The sequence below is a fragment of the Chroicocephalus ridibundus genome, chromosome 13 (assembly GCF_963924245.1).
Source record: "Chroicocephalus ridibundus chromosome 13, bChrRid1.1, whole genome shotgun sequence".
NCBI lineage: Eukaryota > Metazoa > Chordata > Aves > Charadriiformes > Laridae > Chroicocephalus > Chroicocephalus ridibundus.
This window is the reverse complement of record NC_086296.1, coordinates 3,137,971-3,161,546: the sequence shown is the minus strand read 5'-3', so window position 1 is coordinate 3,161,546 and position 23,576 is coordinate 3,137,971. Positions and strand designations below refer to the sequence as shown.

Genomic DNA, 23,576 nt, shown 5'->3' with positions numbered 1-23,576 from the left:
CCGCCTGCGTTTCTGCTCTCTGCCCGGCCTGGCCCTGAGAAGTGCTGAATTTGGGGAATAAAAGGCAGACCTTATTCATTCAGGGGTGAGGTGGGGGCTTGCTGTTGACTTAAGAGTCAGGGTTTCATGCAAATTTTCTGAAATCATGCTAGGAAAACATAACTTGAAATAAATATAGAAGTAGAAAGTATGTTCTTTTTAAAAAGAGATGGGTTAACTTAATTCCCTCGCCTTGTTGCCTCCAAGCTTGTGGAGCGGACCTTGTCCGGTTCAGGATGAGCTCTGGGAATGGTCCGATCATTCCAGCGGGTGCAGGTTTTCTCACCGGAGACCCCTGGAGCTCGGCTGCTCTCCGCATCTCCCCATCCCCGCCTGGTCGCGAGTGGCCAGTTAAGGGCCTGCAGACCTCCAGGGTCGTCTTTATCCCTCCTTGACAGACGTTTTGCCTTGGTAATTGGAATTGCAGTTAATGGCGTTTGGCAAACTTAGCTGTACAGGATTGTCCATAAAAAGGTAACGGGAAAAAATTATTGTCCAAAGACTGGGAAAGCAGAGGCTTGGAGCTAGGTGCTGTCTCGCACTCGCACGTATGTGTTATTGATATCATCCATCACTCTGGTGTTACCAGAAAAAGCTTTTAAAATTATATTTTTTTTCCCCTTAACAACTAGTGATCTGGTTGTTGCAGAAATTATATAATATGGAAGAAGAAATCTTTAAAGCGAAAGCTGACAGCATCTTTATTTCATAAATAATTGCTGGTTCCTTTTATCTGTTACTTAACACTATCATTTTTTTAATTCCTGCTTTCTGTTCTTGGTCTTATTTGCCTGTGTGTAGTTAACTGTGCTTATTGTGCCTTTCAGCAGTTCTCCTTGAACTTCTTCAAACTACTGTCACTTATTCAATGCAGCGTCTGTCAGTTAGTTTTGCTATTATCTGAGAGCTGCGGTTTCTGGCTAATAATTTTTCACTCAATCTGAGAACATCGGTAAAAGAAGATTTCCTTTGTGCTGCGGTGGAAGCGCAGGATGCGTTGATCCAACGGGAGGTCGAAACAGAAACGCTTCTAGTACGGAGAACATTAAGCTGTAATTGGATTTGTTTGAATTCAGGACAGTGGAAAGATTTCAGTTGTGCTGATACCTGGGGACGTGGATTGCCATGGTCAGACAGGCTGGGAGAGGAGCAGCGCGTCTGCATTTGTGCTGTAAAAGAGCTAATTGTTTAAGGCCAGTCGTTCAAAAAAAAGAAAAAAAGATAAAAATCAGGGAACATAACTTCTTAAATGAAGAGTTTACCCACAAAATCTTTCTTAATACTTAGGAGTTTTAGGTCCTTTTGAGCAATACTCTCGACTGGTAGTGGAGACTCTGATTCTGTTTTCCTCTGTCGTAAATCTTTAGAGGAGTAATTACGAGTGACTAAAAGCCGCTCTCACGGCTTGGCAAATCTGGTTTTGTTTCTTGGCTTCCCCAAAGATTTTTTTTTTTCCTTAACATCTCTGTCTTCCAGGCTCCGCGAGAGTCTCTTACAGTCCCCAGATCCGTCTTCATTCTTTGTCCTTAACCATCAGCCTCAGATCAATCATCCCTGGAAATACAGTTTTCCTGCAGACCTCCCGGCTCCGTGGCAGCGATCCGCCTCCTCCCGCCGCTTCCCAGCCCAGCCCTGGGACGCAGCTGCCCTTCATCCCGCTGGCATTTCCCTGCGCAGAAGAGCATCCGTCCAGACAGGGCGCGGAGGGATGCGTTTTGCTGCCCGTCTGACGTTACTGTCGTTTGGACAGAGAAAACACCTGAGTTGACACCTTTCCCCTCTGTTTTCACGAGGCAAGTGGAAAAAAAAAATCTCATTGATCAAGACATTCCCTTAATTAAAAAGTTCTCCATCACTCGGTTTATCTTTCCCGAGCTACAAGATTGTGCTGGATGCCCACAGTTTTTTCTCTGATGTCTGTGTGGCTAATAATGTTGAGAGCAGCGCGCAGGGTTGCCTAATGCTAGCCAAGCGTTAGGACGTACTTCAGCGCCCCGCAAGGATGTGATTCTGGCCGATCAGATGTGGGACGTGGTGGTGGGGAGGAAGCTCGTTTCCCCAGCGCGGCGTGGGGAGCGGGATGCCGCGGCGCCGACATCCTTTTGCCGGGGGCCTGGAAATGGCTTCGTCCGTCGCCACCGCAGAAATGAAGCGGTGATGAATTCTGCAGCTGGCTGTCCCCTCCCAGTTCTAGAGTGTTTTTCCAGCGCTGAAGCCACCAGCTGGTGTTTCAGTGACTGGTGCAGGCACTGTCACTTCGTCCTTAGAGATGTATTCTTGGAGGTATTCAAAATACGTAGGTTCCAGTTGTAAGGGATGGATCTGAACTAACAGCCACGTGGAAAACTTGTAGGACGACATAACCTGGTGCTTATTTGCAGAGCAGCGCGTGTGGCTTAACTTTCTAAACTGTTGCTTGGAAAGCTCATGGTACATAATCCGTCCTATGGTTTGGTTGGAGCGTATCTTTTAAAAAATAATACTAGGAATGTTTCCATCCAGGGCAGTCGTTCCATGTGAAATCACGATGTTTTGATGACTATATAAGCTGCATGTATGTACGCAGTACACCTTAATGTATGTACATAGAGGCTCCCAGTCCATAGGTTCTTCAAAGGAAACTTGAAATATGTATTTTTATTATTTCAACTCAGCTGGTATCAAACAGCATTTCTTAACAGGAATGTGGTGGTGGTTTTTTTTTTCTGAAGAGACAGTGGTGAACAGTTAAAGAAAGCTGATGCTCTAATTCGTGTTAAACACTCTCCAAGAGTTAGAATAATATTCTTTTTGGCTGCTACTGACCTTCGTAAGTGGATTTTATTTATTTTTCCCTGTTGCAACTTGTAAAAATTACAATAAAAAAAAAAATCTTAGCCATTTTTCTGGCTACAAGAGAATTTCTGCGTGACCTCCTGCTGTACCAGAGGCGGCCATGCCCGGGATGAGGAGCGGGATCAGCCCCCGTGCGCAGTGCCACCGCCGCAGACGAGAGGGGACACCCCATCCCCGCCACCGTCCTGTCCCCACCGCCTGCTGCGGAGCTGGAAGAACCACCCACGGCTTTGTCTACGCCAGGCTCGCAGATGCCTTGGGTGTCCTCCTAGTGAATAATTACAACGTTGGTACCTTGGTGGAGAAGCGATGTTTCGCACTATAAATTATTTTACTGCAGTATTTCTTAACAATTTATTTTTTTAATCGTAGGTTTTAAAATGCTGCTGTAATAATTCCACTCGTCTTCACTGAAACCTGATGAACAGCGTTTTCTCAGTATTGCTTCATACAGCTATAACTTATTATTATGACTATATTAAAAATGTCTAACCTTGTTTTGGGATGTCTGTAGATTTTTGCGCAGCGATGCGGTTCGGAGGAGGGCTGTATCGCGCAGGCAGCGTAACCCTGCGATTGTTCCGTGTTCTCTTCTCAACCTTGGCTTTCTCTGCGATAATTAAATTGAAAAAGTTTGGAAAACATTAAACAGGGCTGAAATGTTTGGCATGGCATTGTTGAAAATTTGTGTTGGTATATTTTCACACTCCTCCCACAGTTGTCTTTGTGGGTTTTGTTGTGTGGGGTTTTTTTGTTGTTGTTTGTGGGTTTTTTTGGTGAACAGCCAGGAGCTGGGACCACGCCAGGGATTTTTCTTTCACTGCATTCATCGCTCTTTGTGCCACTCTTTAGCCTCTTAATTATGCGACTGTAATCTTCTTTGCTTCATTGTCCAAATAAAAGTTCAGTCCATTCAGCGTTATTCCGCTCGGCGCTGCTGCCGTTTCCATTCTGTGTAAAATAAGAGTTCATCAATTGGGTTCCGTTCCGCAAGTGGCAGATTTTGTTCTGAAAACCGGGTTCGTGCCACTTTGACGGCGGGGGAAGGCAAGCAGAGGTGTGCTCTCCGGAGGGGCGGATTCTCCCTCTCTGGAGATGAGGGGTTTTGGGTGGCTTTGGCTGGGTTTTGGCAGCAGCGGGGACGGTCCGTGTCCCTCGCTGTGACAGGGTGACCCGGGGTTCGGTGGGTGGCTGGGAGCTCCGTACGGGGCATGGGGATCACTGGGGCTGCTCCGCTCCCGTCTCCTCTGCGATACGGGAAGATAACTTACTAAGAGTATTTCCATTAGAACAGGAACTAAGACAAGCCCTTAAAAAAAAAAAAAAAAGTGAAAGAAGAAAAAGCACTTGGATTGCAAATTGCTTTTAAGGAATAGAAAACTTGGGGTCCGTTGGCTTTTTTGCTTTCAAAAAAGCACAGTTGTTGCCATTTCAAGAACGATTCTTTTTGTTGAGAATAATTGTAAAGTTTGGAGAATCTCGTAATTAGATTTCTGCCCTTATTTTAGAGAAATAGTTTGTATAATCTTCAAAACACCATCCTAATCAGCTAAATGAGTCAAGGGAAGAATAGTTGTCGTCTGGTCATAATCCCTTTTCTGGTGTTCTGATGGTGACCCAATAAATCTAGGGGACCCCAGGAAAACAAGCTCTTCCGATCGGACATCTAACTTGGGATCCACTTACAGCTCTAGAGGGGCCACCGAGAAGCTGAGAAATGTTTTCGTTATACATAAATGAAAGCTTTTGTTTGCCTGATTAGCATTGCTTTGTCCACTGCCGCTAATGGTTTTGCTTCCGAGTAGTTGGTGGGGTTTTTCTTATTCAGCTCTGTGCTAAAATTAGATGATAGTGAGTTGAAAGGACACGGTGTTCGTAACGGACAGTGAAATGCTCTCCTGTACACGCTGCAGGGAAATTACTACGTAGCACATGAAGTGGGTTTTGCAATTTTTTTTTAGGGATAGCGTAGTCTGGAAAACATGAGGCGTCGTAGGTAGTTGTATTATTTCTCAGTTGAGCATACAGTGACGTGCTACTTTTTTTTGGTAATGTAATTTTGCGATAACTTCAAATTACACTTACATTTTAATTAAAAAATATACGTCTCCTGTATGTATATATTTATTTTTTAAAGCTGAAAAGGGGTGGTTTGTATCTTGACGTGCTGCCCTGTTGGGAGAGGAGTGGAGCGGGATGGATTTGTTGTTTTAGTTGGAACTTTTGTGGTCTTCCCTCCCAAAGCTGGGTGTGATTTCAGTAAGAAGGCCGTAATTCTAAATAAGGAAAGGTATTACCCACTGCAGTGGACTGAAAGCACGTCCGTTTACAGCTCTGAGGGGCTTGCAGATAACCCAGACAGTGAGCCGTGACAGCAGATAGCCATGTGCGGTAAAAGGGAAGCAGGTACCAGCTCAGCCAGACGTAAAGACCCTGATTCCATGAGGTGAAGCATTAAAATGCTTATAATGGAAAACACTCGTCAGCAGGCTGCTGAGGTCGTGCTTTAAGTTACTTGCGAAGGAACTGTAAAGATGCTCATGTAATTTATTGTGCTATAAAACCTACTAGAGGTAACATTAACCAGTAATTCTAGAATTGGAATGCAGAAGAGGTCGTTTTTTATCAATAAAAAGTAGGTAAATTTATTTCCAAAAAACCCCAAACCGTGTGAAGAGTATCTAGTTCTTACTCTGGAAAAAGAAACAAAACCTGATCCGTGAAGAGGAATGGGATATTTTGGTGCATTATGTAAACATCTCATAAAATTCTCAGCAGGTAGAAATTGGAATATGCTTAATATAGCTACGGGAGGTGAGTGAGGTGTATGATCCTTTTCTGTTGAGAATCAGTATTGCCAAGCCGTGGCAGCTGGGGATGTGTACACCGGTGTATACAATCCATGGCGATACCCGGCTATCTTCGTGTCCCTTCTTACAAGTTATCATAGTAACGGTATGTTGTTTTTTTCTGATTTTTTTCTTTTTCTTTTTTCTTTCCAGGATTTTTGCTTTTTAAAGACTATTGCATGAATGAGATCGATGAAGCCGTCCCTCAGCTGAAGTTTTACGAAGAGGTAAGCGGCGGTTGCTGGAGGTTTGGGAGAGCGCGTCGGGGGCGGGGGAAAGGCTGTCCTGCCCCGTGAGCCCTCGGGCAGGGGGTGCTGAGAGGGGTGTGGGGGGTGCGTGTTGTCCGCAGTCCTTTCGGCTTCGTGGTGGAATGGTTCCTAAGATGACAATATTTTATACAGTAACGATTGCATCTCAAAGGGACAAAACCGACATTTTAAACAAGTTGAAGAAGCTTTTAAAAATAGCGATGTGACTATTTAATCAAGTTGGTACTTTGGTACAGTACTCTTCCAGCATATTTTGTGAGAGTAGTGTAGATAATTTTTTTTGCCCTCTTGCTGGGCAAATACTTAAGATTTAGAAAATGGAATATTTGCAGGAAAAATAGCTCAACTTCTAACCGTGCTTTTATTTGCATATACTGAACTGTGTCTTTATTAAACATAAGCTAAAAGTATTTTGGAAGTTATTGTTACTATGTTTGTCCTTCAAGAGCTAAGTATGTTCAGTTTTAAGGCGTGATGTGTTGAAAACAAAACAATGGAAGAAAGTTACCTGAGCAGCCACTTAACCAGATGTTCATTCACTACATCCATGTGCCAAAAGATAACTTGGAAAATACTGAGAGAATGACGGAAAGGGGAAGAGTGCCAACAGAGGTTAAAATATTTATAGGTTTATTAATGTTTTCTGTCATAAGGTACACTCTTTCACTATGGTTCCTTTGAATTATTCAGAAGAAGTGAGCTGAAATTGGGTTCATCTCAGCTTCTACTTGTTAAATATCCCCGATACCTTAAGTTAAGCCAAGTATGTTCTTGAGAAATGGGAGAAGCTTTTGATTTGCACTTGGGAATCTTAGTTCTGCCACAAACCAGAGGTGGAATTAAAGTCAGTAACGTTTGCCAGCTCTTCTGCCTTGGCTTCGTGTCCTCCACCGGAGGAAGCGGCGCGTCTGGTCCTCCGCATCCCGGAGGCTTTCCCCGTGCCGAGGTGAGATGCCCAAGCACCGTGCCTGCAGTCCCAGGCACCTCGTTCCCTGTAGCACCCATCCAGACTGAGAGCGACGCCCCGGTGTCCGTAGCTGATTTCGGGCAGCTGCCTGGCCTTGTGGAAAAGGACATGTGGCTGGAGGTACCAGCGTTCGGATCACACTCCCAAATGCTTCGTGCCCTTCTCTAGCATCCTTTTGCCTGTAGAGCAGAGCGCGGCTGCCCGTGGCGCTGCACGAGGGACGCAGGGACAGCCGGGGCTGGCGCTGGCTTCTGAGATCTCTGGGGAGTGGCGGTGGCAGGGCTGCAGAACAGCCCTGGGAGTGCTGCAGAGCAAGAGGAGCCTGCGGAGAGTGGTGCGAGAGGTGGCTTTAGATCGCTAAGGTGCGTTGTACTCCGTCGTCACCAGTTAATGAAGGAAGCAGCTCACAGACGCCATGCCCAAGGCTGGCTAATAGCATCGCGGTTTTGGGGGAGTGTGTCGTGTCCTTCCCCAGCCCTCCCGTGCCCAGAGGGAACCCCCCCCCCAGCACGTCTGCGCCCTCCGCTCGGGAAACTTGGAGTCTCACCGCTCCGTTCATTCCTTGTCAGATTTGTGACGCTCTAAATATAAAACTGTCGTTAATCCTATCATAGGTGCTGCTTTCAGTTAAAACGTGCGCACGTGCTCTGAAAATGCAGCCTGTATTGCTCAGTATTAATTAGAAACGCAGCCCGAGATAACCTTTTGTCTGGATTACTCTTAAGCTGGTGATTTAAAATTTTTCTTGCTAGTGGGCTAACAGCACAAAACAGGCTAAGCTGGTTATCAGTTTGGAGGTAAATCCTCAGCGATACACAGTTCCCCCCCTCAAATTAGATACTCGCTGTCAGTAATGGAAGAATGTTTTTCTATCGTTTTCATCTTTTATATACCGAAGATATCGCTGTCATAAGTAATCAAAAAGGCATGTTGTAGCAGATTGTTTAGCAAGATATTTTTAGCTGCCTCTTTATCTCTGAAACAATTTGAAATTGTATTTTTAGCTTATTAGCAAAGTGTTGCCTAAAAAGAATTTTAAGTGCTTTGTCATGTACTTTTCGAAAAACCCCATTAAAGATATTTAAAGAGAGGTTCGTTGCGTTTTCTTCTGTGACATCCTGGATTCAGAAGCTTTTTTTTTTTTTTAAATATGTATATTTGATTTACTTACTGCATTTATTACATGCAGTATAATTTGAGTACATTGCTACATTAAAAATCGCTTGATGTAGAAGGGCTCCGTACTCCAGGGATTTCATATTACTGCAGCTTAAGTCACGATCAAGCATTTAACTGGGTGAGTGATTCATCCAGATCGGTTTCAAAAAAGAGAGGAAAAAAAAAAAAGAAAAAGAACTTCTAGCTTGAAAACTAATGCCTTCTGGTTTCAATTTTTGAAAAGATACTTTGTCAGACACTTTTCTTGAGGTGAGCTGAAGTTTGCCAGGGAAGCGGCGAAATTCACGGTGACACGGGACGTGATCTCGGGGTCGGGAGCGACACTGCGGAAGCTGCTGCTGCCAGAGCCGGGCTACATTTATAAATGGTGACACTCAGCTCTGCCCGGTGCTGAATTTTTTTGGCGTGGTACAGTAATGTTCCATTAAATAAACATGTAAAATTAGCTTGTGAATATGTCAGGCGTGCATGTTAAATGCCATCCCAGCAGAGGTGTCTCACAGCATCACCTGTGTGATGAGCGGTGTCGGGCAGCGTGGTCAGGAGGGTGTTGCTGGGACTGAGCTGCCCGGGAATATATCACCGATGGGGACTTTTGTCACCTGCTGTCCTTTTCTCCAAAGCTTTACAAAACCAAGGGACTTTGGTTAAAAAGCCCACTGTCAGGGCAGGTGGGAGAGACACTGAGCTGGCGCCAGCGTGGCCGTGGGGGGCTGTTGCAAGAGACCCCTCTGCTTCGGGTGCAGATGGTTTAATAAAATAGATAGGGAAGGGCAGGAGGTTGCATTCGAGTAAGACAATATGATATGCACCAGGCTTTCTCCTGTACTTCTAATTATTTTGCGGCATTGCATTAATTAAAAAATGTTTCTTTGGCAAAGATGTTTTGAATCATTTTAATTATATATTGGTACCAAGGGGGAAGTAATCACAGATGGCAAATCATGGTGGAACTGTTGCTTTATCATAGTCAGCAAACAAGAGGACTACAGCTAGAAAAATAGCGAGTTTAATTACGGTGTTCCACCTTCAGAGAGAGATTGGTCTGGGTTTGTCACGCGGAGACCTGTTTGAGGGCTGTGAAGTCCAGCTCGTCCTGTAAAAGGAGCAGCCTCTGAATGAAGGGCGAAAAAAAAGTATATTGTGGTGACATAGAGGCAAAACACTTTTTTTTTTTTTTTAATCCTTACTTTTAAAAGTCCTCAACAATGTGTTTTCTGTTAACCCTGGTGCTGCTCTGGCTATGAAAGCGTGGCTGGCGGGAGAGTGGAGCGGTGCTTTTTGTCCCTGGAGGCGCAGGCAGTGCGTTCTCCCCGCTGCAGGAGGGGATGCTCTGGCACATCGTTTGCGGAGGCTGAAAGTACAGACAGCTGGGACATGGCCTCTTCCTTCTCAGACAGGCACGGAATGAAATCCAGCTGGCTCTTATTCCACTTGGGTTTTCCAGAGTCGGTGTACGGTCCAGAGCAAGCCTGCACACTTACTTTGGAGCCTGGGACCTCACAGGCTGATGCCGGGAAGGTCCGGCAATGAGAGCTGAGACTTGTCCCTAAAGATCTTGTGTGATTTTTACATTCTGTCAATCCTGTAAGAGCTCTTGCCCTACATACACTCCAAAGAACCCTTAAACTTGGTGAGGTTTTGTATTTTTCTGGAACCGGTTGTCAGGTTTCGTTCTGTAAATGAACCACATGGGATTGCCGTTGCTGGAACACACTGACCTCCTGTATCGCGTCTACAGAAACCTGATACGTTTTGTGAAACCGTCTTTCTGACTGTCTTTGGGATTCAAATTCAACTGGCAGCTGGACCGTGTGAACATTTTGAAATATGCTTTACATTCTTGCTTGGACACGGGTACGTGACGTGCTGTAATCGCCCTGGAGCGGGACGCTTGGGCCGAGGGCTGTCACTGTGCGATGCTTCTGCTGCCGGTATAACATTACATCCAGCTCCTCTGCTGGCCCCGGGAGCCTGGAAACGGTGCTGCGGATGGGCCGGAGCATCGAGTGAAATAATGTGAGAAAGGGGTCAATGCTCTCGAGCGGTAGAGGAGCGAGGTTGGTGCTCTCCATCCGTGAGCTGAGAAAAGGGAAGAAAACCTTCATTGACATCCCTGGGCGTGTTTGCAGCAATTTTAAGCGAATCCGTTTCCTTGCATAGGAGGGAAATCTAAGGTCAACTGTAACTCTGGTATTGCAGGTGGTTTTTCTCCAACTTAATTAAGAAAATAATAAAGTCAAATAAAACTTCGGCCAAAGTCTTGTTTTTCCCAAGCGAGTGCAAAATCGTTAGAAATGTGCTCACCTCATGGACCCTTCTCTCTTGTGTTGCAGATAAAAGAATACGAGAAGCTGGATTCTGAGGAGGAGCGTATGACCCGAAGTCGGCAGATTTATGACACGTACATAATGAAGGAGCTTCTCTCCTGTTCACATGTGTGTATCGTCCAGATTTCACACTGCTCTTTGCCTTACTCCAGTAGCTTGACAGCAGCGATAGTTCCAAAATCACTGCTGTTTCATTCAGAGAGCAATTAAAAACCTATCGCTGAAGGAATTGTTGCTACAAATACTTGTAGTGCTGTGGATTTCCCTTTGAAGTCTGTGGGACTGGGTTTGGCTGAATTCAGCATGTTTGGGGGTTTTTTGAGTTTGTTTTCCTTTTTTTTTTTTTTTTTTTACAGCAATGAGATGTACAGATTGGTGGCGTGTGCCAGTTTTTATGGAACTTGGTGGTATGCAAAGGAAATATTTGGAGATTTAGCTGGTTTCTATTTTTTCAAATCTCTATTTTAAAAATAGGATGAGTGCAGTTGGTGTGTCTGTGTACACACACAAATAAACATCCGTTAACCAACCCAGCAACATCCCTGCCCCCAAAAACTCAAAGAAATGTTGAGTTGCTGGGGCCTCTGCGGGACAGTTTGGATGTTGAACTTCGGTAAAATTGGAGATTTTGTCTAAAACTGATCTCACAAGGATTTTATTATTAATTATTATTTGTTCGGTCGTAAAGCAATCTTTCATACCGTACTAGTGACAATAGACGTTTTAGCTGCAATATGGTACGTTGGAGGCGCGGGGCCGCGTTGTGGCAGATGCAGCTTCGTTCAAGTCACTGCAAACACACGTTTCCTCCAGCTGAAGTTTTGGCCCGTTGGTCTGTGGTTAAGTTTCGTTTGCTCCTATTTTAAAGAAGAATTTGCAGTGGGTTTTACCCTAGCGGTAGGGTTGTGCGGATGAAGGGCTTAAGGAATTTTTTAAGCGTGCGTTATTGGCTTTGTGGCGGTAAAAAGTCCGTCTCTGCTTCTGACTCTGGAGCTGTCCCTCTGGATGGAATTTTTCATTAATCTGCTAAAGGAGTACCATTAGCCCGTTTATCTTCCCCTTTCTCGTCCTCATCTTCCCCTCTCCTACCTTCCCGCTTTAAAATATTTTTTTTTACTGTTATTTTACTGTTTTACTACATCCTTTCTGCATGTTTCACAATAATAGACTTAGGGGAAGCTGCGTTGCATTCATTCTCAAAAATGTGTATTTTTCATATCTATTTTTTTAAAAGAACAACAGTGCTGTAGATCTTAAATGAAGCTTCTTACCTTTCCAACTGTTTGAAATCTTTCTTTTTCTCTTTCAAAAGCCTTTCTCAAAACAAGCTGTAGATCATGTACAAACGCATTTAGCCAAGAAACAAGTGCCAGCCAGCCTTTTTCAGGTGAGGTTACGTCTGAATGTTCACATTTTCTTCACTTATTTGACAGTAAGTGACTTTGTACATGTTATTTAAGGAGGCGGAATAAAATGGTACTGGGACGTATTCTTTGCTGTACTAGCGATATTAGAATGCTTTTCTAAGTCAAATAAAAATGACAAATTACTATTCTTACCCAAAATATTTTCAAGCACGTATACGAAGGCAAACTGTACCTTGGTATATGAGCAGAATAGTTTTTAAATTTATGTAATTTAAGCCATTAAATAATTCAGAGTAAATCACTTTACATCAGGACGATACACATCTTGTCAAGATAAACCAAACTGCAGAGTGGAGAAATTGCCTTATTGTTTCAGTAATGTGAAATCTTTGAAAACGTTTTTCTTTTTCTTTAAGGTATATTGATTCCAGTTAATGATGGTGTGGAATTAAGGATTTGTACCGTCTCACACGTTTTTCTCTTTCCACGAGACAAAACCCAGTCAAAACTTACCTTTCTAAAGAGGAGTTTCTGCACCATTAAAATTGTGGTGTTGTGTTTTTTTTTAAACTTTCTAAAATTTTGAATTGTTAAAAGGAAGTGTGGGATTTGCAGATCCTCCATTTGAATATAAAAATAAATGGTATCCTGGCTCATTTGCAAAATTACACATCCTTTGTGTTGCTCTTTACTTTAGAAAATAATTAGAAGGGAAATATTTCTTGTATTGTTACAGCTTTAATGTGCATTGATACAAGAAATTCAGATACATGCTAAGTTTTGTAGCGAGGTGCGTTAAATCAGTGTGGTTTTGCATAAAATGAACCTCATCAATCATGGGAGTGTTTATAAACTTAAATGCCTTTCATGTAAATCTCACGTATTTTTATATACTGCAAAAATGTGGAGATTGCCCCTGCTTGATTTTTCTTCCTGCTCAGTGAACTGTTTTTAATGTTGCAATTAGGTGAACTGACAAATTGCTAACTACGTTGCTGGAGTTACATCTCACCGCTAATTGGGTTGGGATTTGAGATCGCTGCGTGCCATCGCACGTCAAGACAAAGTATTTCTCTAAAAAAAAAAAAAAAAAAAAAAAGTCACTTGTGGATTGAAGGTGCCAGTGTCTTAGGAAGGGCAGACAGAGAGGCAAGAAACACCAAAAAGCTGAAGCGCGGCAGCGGCTCTGGGAAGTGGAGACTCCACGCTCTGCGTAGTGTATTTAAATATATTTGAAAATAGAAGTGTGCTGTGATTGTTTTGTCAGACCTGTTGGCCATAGAGAGGTTTTGTACAGCCCCCCCCACCCCCCAGGCAAACATTTAAGGTTTTCCAGCTCGTGGAAATATTTTATGTTTGATTTCAGGGGACCTGCTCAGATTCCAAAAGCTCTGCGCAAAGCTTAAATGCTTCATTGAGCCTTCTGCAAGGAAAACACAGTAAATGCTGTGGTTCTATAGGGCCGAGATGAGTTCTGTGGAATGGGTGGTACTGCATCATCAGTTTATTGTACGCTTAAATACTAATTGCGTTCCTTAACCCTTTTTTAGCCATATATAGAAGAAATCTGTGATAGTCTCCGAGGAAAAATATTTCAGAAATTTATGGAAAGGTATGAACGTGACATATCCAAACTTTCTACCTAATGTAGCAGGAAGCCAGATCCCTTAAGAATTGCTGTAAAATAAGGCTGAAAATGTTGAATAAACTTCATTTAATTAGTAATGTATTATCATCAAGCTTCAGCAAATGACTAGCTTTGTTTGCGTATCATGATTAATGTCAGGATGTATCAGTGAAAAAATTGGAAAGATGATCGATTTTTCTGCATAGCAGAATAATAGATGGCGGTTGGATCGTAGAGGTTTAAAAACGTGGAATTACGGTCTCGTGGGATGTTCTCCTGAGTGACTCAGAGAGCCAGACTGGTTTGGATCTGGACACCTGGCAATTAAGCAGAAAAGGTGTAGTGAGGGATTCAAGGCAGGGCCTGCAAAGTCCGGCTCTCGTCCCACGACAGCCAAATCCACTGTATGAAATGGTATTTCGCACTCAGACTGAAACGGGTGCAACAATGCCTCCACAGAACCGCTGCTTCTTACTCTGAAAAGAAATACTGAATTATTTATGTAGAAATGAGAAACTGTTTATTTTTTTTGCTACAGCTTGCGGTATTACTGATGTTTTTCCTATTTTAAGATAAAATGAGTTTAAAACGTTCCTTGGGGTATACGGAGGTTCATTAACATAAATTGAGCTGCTTCTGTTTTCTTATAATTATCTTTCTCTTTATGTAATTTAAATGTTTGTTAGTTCCAAAGTCAGCTGGTTGTTTTTAAAAATTAAAAACCATCTGAGAGAGAGATGTGAGGACATACTCAGCACTTACAATTACAGGGATAAAGGTTATCGGATATCTTTCTCTTACAAGGATGTAAAATATTAAGCGTGCGCTGCCTAGTAATTGTTTTTCTCGGTGGGGGCAACATTACAATTGTTTGAAAGGAAGGCTATCATTTAATAAATATCACAACACGCCCTAGCGCAAACTTTATTTTAAATATCAGAGTCTTGACGTTTTCTATGACACTTTACACAGTAGTCTCAGACAACTTTTAAACTTTTTTTTTTCCTACAGTGACAAGTTTACTAGATTCTGTCAATGGAAAAACGTAGAACTAAATATTCATGTAAGTACTTACAAGTATATTTATCTTGTCAAAGGCTGATACAGGAAAGAAAATGTTCGGTTTTGAGTACTGCTTCTGAAAAGGCCTTATTAAAGAGCACGGTGAACGTTACTGATCTGCTCTGCTATTCTTAGGCGAACAGTCCTAACGATTCCTTTCTGGACATCCCTTTCTGCCTGTCTGGAGTTAATAGCTTTTTGATTTTTATAGTAGTTGAAAGAAACCAAACTGCCAGAATCGCGTCTCTATAACAGCCCCAGACACCCTCTGTCTCCTTTTTCCCACGGCGGCTCTGACGTTGTCCCCAGCACCCCGTACCTCGCCCGCTGCTTTTGGCCCTCGGCACCGCTTTTTGTACGACTTTGCCTGTGAAAAATAGCCCTCCTCTTCCGCAGGCGGCGTTATGAATGAGACCGTCAGGCCTTGGCAACAACAGTCTCATTCGTCTTGCTCGTGCTTCAGGCTGTAGTGCTTGCAAGTATGTTGAAATATAAACAATAAGGGGCTCCTTTTTCCAAAACAATAAATGCTTTATGAATTACAATAATTAAATATCTTAACACGTTAATAGATTATTTAGATGTCTTTACAGGAAGTTTTTTAATACTGAAAAATCAAGTCTGGTTTTGTTTTTTCTTTTTTTTTTTCTATTTTTTTTTGTATTTACAGCTGACCATGAATGATTTTAGTGTACATAGAATAATAGGAAGAGGGGGATTTGGTGAAGTGTATGGTTGCAGAAAAGCAGACACTGGAAAAATGTGAGTATATACACACTTTGTTTTAGCGGTAATTGTAAACTCTGAACTAGTAAGGAAACGCTTCCAGTCATTTCTTACAAAATCACTGGAAGCAGCATCGCATTACTGTATAGTTCTTTATAATGAAATTTTATCCCAAGAGGTTCTGATCGCTGGATCGTCTTTGAGCTTAGCTCGATATTTGATCCCGTTATGTGCCATGCAGTGGGGCTTCAGCCTAGCAGAGCTCTTAAGCAGCACATCCTTCGTTTAAATGGTCTTGTCAGAATTAATGGAGACTGCACATGTGTTTAAAATTAAGTATGTGCTTAAATGATTTCCTGGATCAGAGCCTGACAGCGCAGAACAATGTTCTTGTGGAAACGGTGGTGGCTGTGCGAGGTGTTACCTCTCATCTGCTGAAGGTTGTTCTTCTCGCAGCAAAGCGCATCCCGCAGCTGGCGCTGACGTAGGGATGGAGGATGGACCCAGGAATACCACCTTGGTGCTCTTCTATCTGCAGGGTTGTGCCTGGGCAGATGCTGACTATGGTCTTCTAGATTTGTGCAATTGCATAAGTGTCTGCCCTGATGAGCACGTTTCACTGGCAAAAGCTGGGATCCTTGCTTACGTTGGGAAGAATATAGTTCCAGTGTTGAGCTTGTGTTTAACAGAGCTCTCGGTGGGAAGTCCAGGATCAACCCTGAGTGGCTTTTTTTCTTTTTTCTGGTCTTACCATTTGCACACTTCTCCTAATCAACAGATTTCAATCTCTAGGCATAATTGTCCCATTATATCCTGTTTTGAACATCTGGGCATTGATTTAACAAATTGTTCTCAATATCTATCTGTTTGTGTATTTATTTACACCCCACCTCCCCCCTTTCATCTTGCTTTTCTCCTGACAATTTTAGTCCAGGGACCATCCTTGAACATTTCTCTTCTGAGTAAGCATGACATGTTTGGAGTGCCACGTCTCTGCAGTTACAGTTGGCTTCACTGGCAATTGTGTGTGCTTGGCAGCCTTGATAATAATAAACTTCTCAGCTATTAACAAGTGGAAGACATCTTAATGTTGCTATCACGCTCAGTATTTTGCAGTGACCTTAAGTATTTATATTAATCCTTTACTAACAATGCTGTCTTTATCCTTGCTTTGGTACTTTTTTTGTCCATGTACAATTCATTAATTTGTCCATGTACAAAAAGAAACATTTTATTTAGCTTGAGCCACACTAAGTAAGTTTCCGCCCTGAAGTGGTAGTTCTCAGATTCCCAGCCATTTTCGTGTCTGAGTTTTGCTCTGGATAAACCTTGGGAGTAGCGAGGGAAGCAAAGGACAGTTTTTATCAGATATAAATAGAGTAAAGGGAAGTGAAACATGGGAAAACCAACCTTTTCCAAACTTAAAGGAAAACTTTAGATGAGGTTCAGGTTCTGGGTAGAGGTTTGGTTTAGTTCTTTCTTAATCCAAACCTGTTTACCCATCCCTAATCCAGATCCCGTCCACTCTAGATGGCTGCCTCTGCTGCACTTACTGCCTGCAAGGAGCTTGGGAAGCCACCCCTCCAAGGTAAATGCCATCGGTGTTTCACTAACCCACAAAGACACACCTGAGGCTTCTTTCACGTCACCTCCTTCAAGGACATCTAAATAGGGGCCAGAAGTACCATGCAGAAAGCAGGCCGAAGGGGGAGGGATCGCAGTGCTTTTGGAGCACGCGACTCAATATAAGACCCGAGATACTTGATTTCCATCAGCCTTAAACGGCCCCAGGCATTCACTTGCATCAGTGATGTCCAGGCGGAAACAAAGGGTAGCATGTGAAATGGTATTTATGGTCATCGTTTACGGACTCCTCAGCAAAAGCACGTGCTGTGAATATATTCCACGTTTTGGAAATGTAAAATTCCAGTATGTTCACGCTCACTCTTCCCCCACTTGCACCACATGCATGGCAAGGAATGACGTGGCTTTTTTAGGGAGCGAAGGTTACACGAGGCCCTGTTTCTGTGCGGAGCTGTCACGGTGTAGGCAGTTGATGAGCATCGATGCAGTGCTGGAACACGGTGTTTTCCTGAGCGTATTTTAAAACCAGTGGCCCAAAACCCCATGGTTGCCCATGTCTAGAAGTCTTCTATGGAGGAACACACGTGTCCTTCTCAGCTGTTGTCTAATCGTAGGCTGACCTAACGTCTTGAAAAAATATCCAGACTGTATTCTATCCTACTCTTGTTTGATGGTTGTTAGGGTAACATTCTTTTTTGAGCGAAATTTTATTAATTTGTGTTATACAGATGGTAGAAGATGAAAAAAAGCTTTCTGGTGTATATCTGACCTTTTTTTTGAGTAGAAAGAAAATTTTTAAAGAATTTATATATAAAACTCAGCGTGTGTTCAAGATATTACTTTCCTGGTAGAGCTGAAACTGTTAGAATTAAATGGAACCGTATCAGAGTCTCTGTTATTTAATTCATACTGCAAATCCTTGCTTGTAGGTATTAAAAAATGAGTGTATGATATGTAATTCCTGTATCACTGTGGTTGTTGGGACGCAGAATTATTTATTAAAGCACATTTATTTGTCAGGAGGCTTCTCTTGAAAATGGTTTCATTCTGAGATTTTGGAGGTTTTCTTGTTTAGTCCTGTCATGATGTCTTTAGTACTGGGTTTAAGTCTTTAAAGAGCTTGCTTACAGGAGGATACTGTACATATGCATGCCATAACTGCTAGTGAATAATACTGAGTATAGGAGGACATTTTTTCTGCTGCTTTTTCTGAACAGTTAATATTTTCAGGTATGCAATGAAATGTTTAGATAAGAAGAGAATCAAGATGAAGCAAGGAGAAACATTAGCCTTAAATGAAAGAATTATGCTGTCTCTTGTCAGTACAGGAGTAAGTATCATTGATTTGTTATTCTTTTTATTTTTTTTTTTCATATTATATAAAATCTGTTACATGTATAATACATGCTCCATCAATTCGGTTGTGTGACATGCAAATGTTAAACCCCTCTGGAACCTTCCCCCTGATTCTAGCGATGTGTCTGAAATACGAATGGAAAAGGAAGCTTGCTTTTCAGTTTGGGTGCTTACGGAAATCAGCATCTCAGCTAAAGAGGCTTGAGGACGTTCCCATTTCTTAGATAATTCATTCTCTCTTCCCCCCACCCCTCTTCCTTTCTTTTTCCCCCCTCCCCTTCTGATTTTTGTAAATACTCCTTTTTCAAATATTTATAGTTGATACTTTTCTAAAACATTAATCTGTCTTGCATAGGGATTTCCTTTTCTGCTGTAGTAACATAATACTTTTGTAGAATATAAGATACTATTTCAGAAAAAAGCTTCAGTTACCTGTTGTTCCTTCCTTTCCTGTGACTTTCATATTAGCTTAGCCAAGTTTTCCACATTTTTTTTTCATGTACTTTAGCTGGGTACCTATCCAGGTGTACCAAGTAAGTCTGCCCATCTAGCATACACGTCTACTTAAAATTAGAAATATCACTAATGTGCACAAAAAGCAACCCCAACTGGTGTTGGTTTGACCAGATCGGGTCTCGTTACCTGCAGAAGAGCAGTTCGGCCGTGGCCACAGCAGTATGTCGTGCTCAGGTGGCTTCGGAGCAGGCTTTGAAGTGCCAGAGCCTTCTGAGTACACTGGCCTCATTAAACAAAACTTGAAATCGGCTCGTGTCGCCATGGTTACATGTGATGCTGGTAAAAAGGTTAGTTTTCCTCATGACTGTTGTGGCGTATGACTTAAACGTTCAGTTTGCAGCTCAGTGTTAACGCATCCCTTTTCCCAGCGCAGTTAAAGCATGAGAAGGAGCTGCGTGTGGTTTCGTTCTGGGCTTGTACGACAGGGGCGCAAATGGCAGAACGTCTGCAGTGCAGGAGGATTGCTGCTCCCAGGCTGGCAGAGAGCAAATACTGTGCTCTGCTCTGAGACAAGTTCTGTATCTTGCAGAGACCGAGTAAATCCTGGGTTTGGTTCTGCATTACCCAGGCGGGTTAGTAAATACCGATTTCTTTTTTAAAAAATCCTCTTGTGATGCATTTAGCATCATTTTTTCCTTTAAGCGCATGCACAGCATCCTTCCTGTCTTCTGCTTCAGGGAAAACCCATCTGTCGTGGTTTGGGCTGGGCTGGCCACCAAATGAACGCCAGATGCTCTCTTTAACCTCTCTCCTTTCCACCACCTCCTCCGGCTGTGGCATCCTGCGCCCCAAACCAGGGCACCATCCGTCTGGTCGGGCTTCAAGATGGGCTGTCTTCCGCCCACAGCGGGTCTGGGACTTCGCACTGCATTGCTCGTAGGCGCAGGCGCAGGAGAGCTGCCCGTGCTGTGCTGCCCTTTGTCGTCTGCAAACTTGGCTTTAAAAAATGGAGATGTGTTTTTCAGGACTTAGATATAAATGCAGAATTATAATTGCTAAACAGTGCCCTTTTATTGTCAAGCGAAAACATTATGAATCAGATAAGACTTGGTACTTTTCAGCCTCACAAAAGGCATGTGAGATGCTCTCTTGTGCAGACTGACAGAACGGCAAAGCTGATTACAATTTTGTCCCTAGAAATGAGCTTTCGAACTTTTCTTGCTGCCCATCAGATCATTTTCCTCTGCCATAAGAAATACTCTGGTAAGGCAGATCCTAAACTAGAAACCAGGGAAGCTACACATCAAGGTGTCATCATAAAGTTGAACTTCTTTCTTACTGAAGAGCTCTGACGGCAGGACGAGGTAGTTCCTTCATTGGAAACTCCTCCCCTGCTTCAGCCTTTCTCTGGAGAAATGCACTGAAATAAAAAGTCAGAGCGTTTCCTTTAACACAGAATTGTGTTCACGTTTGGCTTCAGCATGAAGATAGAAAACTGATTGGAAAGTATTTCTTTGTTCTTTTCTGTGAAATTAACAGTTGGGATTTATTGCTTAGACTTTTTTATCGTGTTAACTCTTTTCACGAAAGATAAGTTGTAGCTTGTCCAGAAGCGTCAGGAGTCTTGAGAGCCAGTGGGGTGAAGTTCTGTAGTGGGGACTAAACAAGAAATCTAGGTAAATTAGTAATAATTGTCCAATTAACTTTAATTTGTGATTCTGTTGCTCCGGTACTCAAAGTGAATTCTCATGTCTAGCGATTCAAGAAGGAAATTGTTCACAAGGCTGCTAACGGTGGGTCTAGTTTACTTACATGACAGCGCACAGCTAGTTATTTAGCAACAGGAAAAGCAAGACGAACCATTTGTTTTTTTCATTACGGTTTATCGGCTCATTAGAGTGTAACTCCTTTAAGATTCTCAGAAATTTGAAAAAGAGTTTTGAAAAGAGAGATGTTGTACAAAATGCTACCCATTCAGGTTAGGTACACCTGCCCGTGCACGAGATGCTGGGGTGTTTTGAATATGCAGAATGAAATAGGTTTGAAAGCGGTAGAATAAGGTGATTCATTTCATTCCTGAATACAAGCCATTAGGTTTGAATGGCGCGTGCCTTCCCCAATGACGGGATTTATGCGCTGCCCGGAACAAAATGGAACTGGGAAGCTCATCATAGTACAATTAGTCAGTTAACTGGGAATCCAGATGTCTCTGCAAAATACATAATAACAGCTGTGCAGATTACACACATGTTTGTGTAATCATTTTTGTTAATCCACCTAAAATTTTGGCATTCACAACTACTTCTTGAATAGGGAGCTCCCAAATTTGAGTACATGGTGGCTGTGTTGTGAGAATAGCTTTTCATGGTAACGTTTCGAATCAGCAGAGCTCAGAAGTACGACAAGACACTTCTTGGATTGGGCTCTGCGTTATTTGGATTCTCTGTTGGTGTATTTGCTTTGTCACCGGCTGTTGGTGTCACACGGACAAACTGTTGCTGAGGTTTGTGTTTCCCCTTCTGCAAGATGTCCTCCTCCCTGTCTTCTCCCATGGTGATGTTCAGTCTGGAGGCTGGAACCGCATTTTGAAATTCTTAGAAAATAGCATAGTAGGGAAAATATTTTACTTTATGTTAAAAGCAAAAAAAATACATTATTTTCTGTGATAGCCGTATTTGCCTAGCGTTCAAAAACTGTAGCGTTGAAATCACCAAGACTGTCACTGCTGATGGACTGTATAAACACAATTTGCCAAAAGTTGCTGTTTGTGGCAGGAAGTGGTTATTTAATAAATCTTTTCCTGGCTGGTAGGCCATGGTCATTCCCGCTGTCTCTTTCAAGACCAGTGGCTTCGCAGGGCTGTGGCTCTGCTCTGCTGTGTCTTCTAGTTCTCTCTTTCCAAAAAAACTAGGCAGTTTAGCTGTTTTACTTAGCTCTTTTTGAGATAATTTGACTAAATACTGGATTCAAGATTTCCCTCAAGGCATGATAAATATAAGGTACAGCAGAAGTGGACAGGTAAAACCTCTGAGATCAGTAATTGAGTTGTTTTGTTTTTTTTCTGAGAAGAACAGCTACTTTGTTTTCATGTGTACCAGGATTTTTAGGAGTCTTGATTTTGCTCAAAAAATCGAATTTATTCCCAAATCTTGGTGGTCTCTTGAAGGAACATCTGGGGAATGGCAGGTAACAGCTCGGTGTTCCAGGCGTTGACCTGCACATCGTTCTGAGCCAGACCTGTCAGGACAGAGCTACTCTCCAGTTAAACGTGCCACACAGCTGCTCTACTCTCCGAACACATTTTTTACCTTTTTGCTCTCATTTCTACAGTCGTGCTCTAAAGCCGGGTGCTTGGGTTGCAGGAAAGAGTCAGAAGCAACATTTTCCTTCTGAAGTAACTGTTAGGGTCCTAGTGTCTTTAAAATATTACATTCCTACAATTTTTTTATAGTTATTCTAATGTTTTTTTTCCTTCCACGTTATTTATTACCAGAAATTTGTCTCCTACAGTTTTTTGGACTTAATCCAGGATTGTTTGGATGTAAGGAACTGTTTTTAAACTATTCTTAATTCACGCATTGTTGTCATACTGTTGCTTATTTTTTTTCAGAGCAGAAGCTTGACTGCAACAAATTATTACTCTCTTGGGAAATTTGCCTTATTGCTTTATGTTTCATGTTTTAAAAAAACTATAAGGTTTTATTTTGTTTGTTTTTATACTGGAAAATACTCTTGCAGTGGTTTTCTTGTCAGAAGGATATCACAGTACTACAATTTCTTCTCTCTGTTAAACAGTGAGAGGGTAGTGATTAAATTAGGGAGGCTTACACAAAAATGAGTTATGCATCACATTTACACTTGCAGTTATCTTGTAAAAAATGAGATCCATAAAAATGTAGGCATACTATGTTCTGCTATAAAAACACCCTTTTATTTTTCTGTGTATGGTGTTTAAATTCTAACGCTAGATCCTTCTGGGTAAATAGATTGCTCTAAGGTTTTAGGAAGCCTGCCTGGGGATGCTTTTGAATTATCCAGTCGATTCAGAAAATTAAGTTAATAATTCTACTAAAGCTTTTGTTCTGAAGTTAAGTGGTAATATGATAGTCCGCAGTTCTGAGGCATACAAAGTTTATAACGAGAGGTAGTATCTTTTGTAGAATCATGGAAATGTCTCGGTTGGAAGGCACCTTTCAGATCATCGAGTCCAACCATTAACCTAACAGTGACAAAAACCACCACTAACCCACGTCCCTCAGCACCGCGTCTGCCCGGCTTTTAAATCCCTCCAGGGATGGTGATTCCACCACTGCCCTGGGCAGCCTGTTCCAACGCTTGACAACCCTTTCAGTGAAGAAATTTTTCCTCATATCCAACCTAAACCTGCCCTGGCACGATTTGAGGCCGTTTCCTCTTTTCCTATCGCCCGTTACTTGGGGGAAGAGACCGACCCCCACCTCTCTACACCCTCCTTTCAGGAGCTGCCTTGCCCATAGCCCCCTTATTTCTAGGACCATTTCGGCATTTTTCACGCCTGTTTCTCCAGGGTGTTCCAGACGGGTGCCTACCTTCCGCAGAGGCGCGTGTGGAATTGTGTGCAGTAAGCGATAACACACAGGTGGGGCTGGACGTTCGTGCGGGATGTTTGTTGGACATTCGCGCACAGTCCAGGTGCTGTGGGAGTCCCTGGGGATTACAGTCGAGTATCTAAAGCTTTATATTTCAACGTTAGGTAGTTTTGTGGAAGGCTGAGCCGACTTGACCTGTGCCGGCCGGTGAGGATGGCGCCGCCGTCCCCTCCCTGTCCCCCCGCGTGGGTCCCGCTTTGCCCAAGGCTGCCCTGTCGTGCTGCTCCTGAACTGGGAAGGAAGCGAGTTCCTGTTAGAGATTCCCACAGCTTTCACTATCAGCACTGCAACAATCAACACAG

At 42.7% G+C, this 23,576-nt stretch overlaps 1 protein-coding gene across 4 annotated transcripts in view; it reads left to right on the top strand.

The window, feature by feature from the left end:
- The window catches only part of GRK3 (G protein-coupled receptor kinase 3), a 78,378-nt gene that overhangs the window by 31,858 nt on the left and 22,944 nt on the right, over positions 1-23,576 (top strand). Inside the window, exons 1-9 of one of the 4 annotated variants that reach the window (XM_063351496.1) lie at positions 5,337-5,688; positions 5,877-5,950; positions 6,855-7,321; positions 10,475-10,576; positions 11,781-11,855; positions 13,386-13,447; positions 14,474-14,525; positions 15,195-15,286; positions 18,065-18,164. In XM_063351496.1, the coding sequence (XP_063207566.1) occupies positions 10,514-10,576; positions 11,781-11,855; positions 13,386-13,447; positions 14,474-14,525; positions 15,195-15,286; positions 18,065-18,164 (444 nt within the window). In that variant the 5' untranslated portion in view covers positions 5,337-5,688; positions 5,877-5,950; positions 6,855-7,321; positions 10,475-10,513. Of the gene's footprint in view, positions 1-5,336; positions 5,689-5,876; positions 5,951-6,854; positions 7,322-10,178; positions 10,199-10,474; positions 10,577-11,780; positions 11,856-13,385; positions 13,448-14,473; positions 14,526-15,194; positions 15,287-18,064; positions 18,165-23,576 lie in introns of those variants that run through there. The other 3 variants (XM_063351495.1, XM_063351494.1, XM_063351497.1) reach the window with 3 other exon arrangements.